The 6000-nt window shown below is 37.5% G+C and overlaps 1 protein-coding gene across 1 annotated transcript in view; it reads right to left on the bottom strand.

The window, feature by feature from the left end:
- Positions 1 to 537: 537 nt before the first annotated feature.
- Positions 538 to 6000, bottom strand: part of LOC101746260 (uncharacterized) — a 29155-nt gene continuing 23692 nt past the window's right edge. Inside the window, exons 7-9 of the mRNA XM_062668492.1 lie at positions 4019 to 4132; positions 1878 to 2064; positions 538 to 1796 (exon numbers count right to left, since the gene is read on the bottom strand). Of these exons, the coding sequence (XP_062524476.1) occupies positions 1598 to 1796; positions 1878 to 2064; positions 4019 to 4132 (500 nt within the window). The 3' untranslated portion in view covers positions 538 to 1597. The remainder of the gene's footprint in view (positions 1797 to 1877; positions 2065 to 4018; positions 4133 to 6000) is intronic.

The raw sequence follows: 6000 nt of genomic DNA, 5'->3' as shown, positions 1-6000 counted from the left end.
CAGGGGCATGTATGCCGAAAATACAGAAACCGTGCATATGGAATGGTAATATTGGTATGATTATAGGAGATACGTTCTCAGGCGATACTATTTAATAGCATTCTTGAGGCATATTTGTAATAAGGTCTACTTTACTTTTTCTATTAGTCCATTTGATAACGCGTTTACAAAGGTTGGATACCTAGATATTGGAATCTTTTTTATCAATGTGTATGTATCGATGTACCGCTTAGATCTGCGAATAAAGAAGTATAGGAATTGTATCGCATTTTAATTCGCGAATAATGAAAACCCGAATGAAGTAAGCGCCATTAAGCTTTTACTGTACTAAAATTTATGTACGTATAAAAAAAAAAAAAATGTGGCTTTCAGTAATGTATTAGATGAACTTGGGTTGAAATTGTTTTTATTTTCATCTAAAATAATGACAAATAAAAGAAAATTTAAGCACGTCAAAATTACGGATACACTTGCATGTACTTATAATCATAAAAGGAAAGATTGTTCGGGGCAATATATCAATTAAACGCAACAATGTACATTCGAAAATAATTTTATTTCAAATAATAATTTGTTCCAATATCCGTACAAAAATACACAGAACTGAAGCAAAAATTACAGGTGAACACTGAATTTCCTTTTGTTTTAAGTCGGGTAAAAATTACAAAAAAAACTTGTTTACATTTATTGTGAACGAATATCTTATATGTCGCAGAATTTATGAGGTTATAAGTTTTAGCTTTACAATTCAGTTACATTTTACTATTGATATAATTAAATTGTTAAGAATTATTGGACAATTTACATGCTTCAAGAAACTTATTGAAATTTACAAATCATAAATTGTTTCCTGTTTATGTTAACGCTAAAAATTCGCCACATGATACAAGGTTATACTGAACTGAAGTAAAAAAAAGTTTAACGCTTTTTTACTAATACCAATTCAATACATTATGTATGTCGGAGAGACCACATTATTAACACCATCGTCAGACATCATAGGGACGAATAGGGTAATCGAGCTAAGAGAAATATGGAGTACATCAATAACGTTTGATGTCTTAACGTTTCTTTTTTTCCACAGGAGAAAATTGCCGGCTTCCCACCCGTACGGCAGGTGGAGTATGTGGGAGTCGAACCTCACTAAAAACTCCTGCCGCTCACAGCCGGCGCACTACCCCGGACCGGGCGGGGCTATTGAGACGGCGGGACCGGGTTTACGCAGAGCATATTACATCCATCCCGCCGTAATAACGTTTGTTGTCTTAGAACAATTTAGAAATCTTCTCTTGACGTTAGCAAACGAAAACGAATGACAGTTCTTAGGCCGCAGGCACCGCTCTTCAAGAAGGCTATTTGGTAAGTGCGATGGCGTCTACGCTTCTCCATGACCTGGGCTCTGTCGTAGCATGAAGTTAGCCGAGTTCCGACGATACCGCAATCGTGCTACCATCTCCCGGGAATCGTGCTGCGTTTCGTTTAGCTACCAAACTAATGACTTTCTCCGATATGTATATTTTAATACCACATTCTGGCCGATAAAATACCTAACAGCACACTCTAATAATTATAGTAATGAGATTTCGAACGGAAAATATTAATGGTATAGGTCATTAGATATGTCCAATGAGTGTGGGTACTTCGTGAAACGTCTTGTAAGGCTGTCCCTTGCAACTGACAAGAGAACAATTATGATGTGTACTATGATGATAAATATTGCCGAGCCCACAGTTGTAATGGCAGCCACCCCAGGATTCGACCAGTCCAGCATCGGGTACACATACGGCTCACCAAAGCTGTTGGATAACAATCAAAAGTTTTAGCTTTCTAGTCGAGATCGTGATGAAATTCATCAAAGAAGTAGCAATAAATCTTACGGATTAGTTCCGCCAGCGTAGTAATAAACAATGCTGAAGATGAGATATACGACTCCGAGCAATAGCGGATGGTGGAAATGTAGACATCGTACAGGATGACGAGAGAACATTAGTAGAACTAACATCAGGATCGCATTAACAGCATGGATGAACACGTCTAGAATCGGATCCATAGCATATTCATCTTCTGAAATTAAAAAAAAGTATTGGGTTAGTTGATGTGAGTTGTACTGTATGTAAGCATTTAAATCTTATCTAATTCGGTCAATTAATGTTAACAATAATTACTCTACTCAATGTTATAAGTACCTTACAAAACTTAATTGCATTGTACTACCATGCCAAAATTATTTTCCGTACTTATTGTCAAGTTCCGTCCGAACTTTTCCTTTATCGAGTCCCGTCAGAATTAATTAAATAATCGGTTTTGAAGGGACAATAGAGTGTGAAAAAAATTTAAAATATTTTTTATAATAACGAAATAACGACTTATTATAAGTAATAATTTTTTTTTAAATAAAAGAGACTTCAAGAAAAATATATTTAAAACGACTAAATTGAAATAAAAGTTAATCGTGTTTTGAAAACAAGAGAGGAGACAAAGGAACATGTTTGTTTTATTATTCAAGATAGCCGTACTCGCCCGCTTCGCTGGGCTTTTAAGATGTACATTAAGTATTATTTATTGTCATTATTATTAGGGAGTCCAGCACTCATATAAATATTAGCCTACCCATTAAGTACATGTATTTTATACATGGATACCAAGTTTCAAGTCCATCGGATGCATGGTTCAGTAGTTATAACGGAACATCCGTAAAAACCACTGTAGATTTATATATTAGTATAGATTTGTTTCGTTCATCAAATTTACCAATTGACGTCAATTTAAGTGCAATATGACGTCTTGTTAAAGTACCAATTTAAAGTAGGTATTGTGTAATCCATAATGAGGAAATCCTAAATAATATTGTTGTGGTTTCCTCAAAAATAATACAAGTTTCAATTGGTGCAGACAGTTTGACGAGCCACCAGGAAGACATTTATCATCTCACTTTTAGCTTTATTATTATTATTATTATTGCTTAGATGGGTGGACGAGCTCACAGGCTACCTGGTGTTAAGTGGTTACTGGAGCCCATAGACATCTACAACGTAAAATGCACCACCCACCCTGAGATATAAGTTCTAAGGTCTCAGTATAGTTACAACGGCTGCCCCACCCTTCAAACCGAAACGCATTACTGCTTCACGGCAGAAATAGGCAGGGTGGTGGTACCTACCGCGCGGACTCACAAGAGGTCCTACCACCAGTATTTACGCAAATTATAATTTTTGCGGGTTTGATTTTTATTACACGATTTTCAGGTCTCTGGTTTATTTGTTCTTCTTTCTTTCACTGGATACATCCTCCACTGGCAGTGGGAATATCCTACTTAGGAGTGGGACATTTCCGGCGGAAGAGACAAGTAATTAGTGATGAAAGGGAAAATTGTAACTCTAGTCAGTAGATACCACCGTTCTCCTTGTTTTTGGACCTGCTTGCAGATCTGCATTCCTATTTGAAGGGCAGAACAGCCGTTAAACTATACATTGGTGACATAGATACAATTGGGTGGCGAGATTAACATCATGATCATGGGATCTGGTAACCACTTAACACCCGGTTAGCTGTGAATTTTTCAACCGTCTAGGCAATAAAAAAGAAATTGTAGGCAGAGTTGAGTTCACACAAGGCTATATACTACCGCGTTTTCGCTCAGTGGTAGTAGTTAATCTATACTAATATATAAATCTATAGTGTTTTTTACGGATTTTCCGTTATAACTACTGAACCATGCATCCGATTGACTTGATGCTTGGTATCCATGTAAAAAATACATGTACTTAACGGATGGGCTAATATTTATGTGAGTGTTGGACTCCCTTCACCAGTTGTGGGGGCGTTAATGTTGAGAATCTTTGTGGGGGTGAGAAATTATAATGTTAATTTTAAATGCCCAGCGAAGCGGCCGGGTACAGCTAGTTATTAATAAAATCACATATTATAACCGAAACATGTTTGTGTTGTATAATTGCTTGGCAAGTAATATTTTATGACCAAAATAATAGGCAATTGTTAATTACAATTAAACATTTACCTGTTTTGGTCAGTAAGCTCCAGTAGAATATCGTGATAAAAAACGCAATAGGAACTGTGATATTGAAGCACACCCAGTACGCTTTCACGTACCACGGTAGTACAAATGATGCTTCTGAAAACATATAAAAAAAAACATTATATAAATCGTATCAAAGGGATCGGTAGAGTCTAAACATTTTCTTAAGCTCAACGAATAAACGGAACTCTATTAGTGGTAGTATTATGAATTAAAAACTTCACAGTAGTATTGGGAGTATTAGCTTTAGTTCTGACGATTAGGCCATAAAAACTCGGTTATTAAAGGGCAGGCATTCTATAATATTTGTAGATTATTTATGGCTGACCATTTGCGAGCCTGCTCGGGTTGGAGTCAGTACTTATATCTATGGCGAAGATTCCGGGCGCCATTTCGGGTAGTGGATTTTACCTCGTGTTTCAATGTAAGCAGTGGTACTCACGATGTCTATGGGTTTCGATAATAACTAAGACCCAAGGGGGGCAGGGGGTATATGGGATAAAAGAAACATTTTAACTTAACACACAACACCACATTTCTTTTTTTTATGACTGATAGATTACTGGTGGCCCGAAGGCCTTTCCAGTTCCACCAGGACAGGTGGACGAGCAAAGGCTCAGCCAGGAGGGGTGGGCTTTGCTAACAACTGCCCGAGCTCCTGCGAAGGAGACCTAACAACTCAAGAGCAGCTGCTTCGCGAATGAATCTACTACCGAATCGGAATCGCGACCCGCTGAGAAGATCCGGCGAGAAACTCAGCGGGCTGATGCATTGGTTAGGTTGCACGATCACATTCCATGCACTCGGTTGTGGATTTCTAGTGAGTAATAAACGCACATCGCAATCATCAGGAAATACTGTGATAAAAATTAAGAATTGAAACAATTAGTCATTTTAAATCTTTGTTCACTATCTAATCAACAAATTCGAATTAAAATGGTATCAGTACAAAATGTCTTGTCTGTAAATTTCAATGATTTTACACGTTCTTTTTATCTCTTAGCAGGCTATCAATAACCTTGTTATTCAAAAGTCTTCATTAAGCATTCGAGACAGTCATATTCAACCATGTTGCTGGATTTAGTATCTGAATTAGTATTGATCTAATTTTATGAATACGATTATACAACCTAATCTATTGTAACAACGACCACCTGACCAAATAAATATGTATTTAAAGTGTTTACTGGGTCAAGTACACCTAGTGAGTAAATTTGACGAAGATCTATTATGACGATAAACCACACGTCTATGATTGAAAAGGTATGCACGTTTTTTGGGGTTCGTTTCAGAATTACCAACGACGTTGTAAGTTAATACTTTTCAAAATGTATCGAATCTATTTAAATTCCTGATGAATTCGGTGTTTTGTTCTCTGACTCAGCCCGGTGTTTTAAGTTTTGACACGCGAACATCTTAAATGTTATAATTACTTAGACTTTCGATTAGCAATAATATAAATTCGGATCCTCCCGATCCACTAACAGTGCTTTTAGGTACTTCAAGCACCGGTCAAAGTTCTCGTCGAACCCGTCGCTTGCGACGAAGGGCTCGACGAGCAAATTAACTCTCAGACACAGCCCACTGAGTTTCTCGCCGGATCTTCTCAGTGGGTCGCGTTTCCGATCCGGTGGTAGATTCTGCGAAGCACGACTCTTGCTAGGGTTCGTGTTAGCATCGTAGTCAGGTTTGAACCCCGTGAGCTCACCTACAAACGTTAGGGCGAAGCTGAAATAGCCTCTCAAGGCTATCAGCATAGGTAGGGAAAAAAAAAAAAAATAATAATCGAAAATGTGCTTTCTGCATCGCCCTTGTAGCTACGAAGTATCTACCATTTTTTGGAAACCGTTAATGCTTCAAAGAATGACATTATTATATAAATACATAGAATGTCCGTGAAACCACTGTGCGCACCTAGAAAACAAAAAATTCTCAAGAGACCACAAGCCGGGCACTATAAGGAA

The sequence above is a fragment of the Bombyx mori genome, chromosome 5 (assembly GCF_030269925.1).
Source record: "Bombyx mori chromosome 5, ASM3026992v2".
NCBI classification, from domain to species: Eukaryota; Metazoa; Arthropoda; class Insecta; order Lepidoptera; family Bombycidae; genus Bombyx; species Bombyx mori.
The sequence above is the reverse complement of the archived record's forward strand: the minus strand, read 5'-3'. Positions and strand labels throughout refer to the sequence as shown.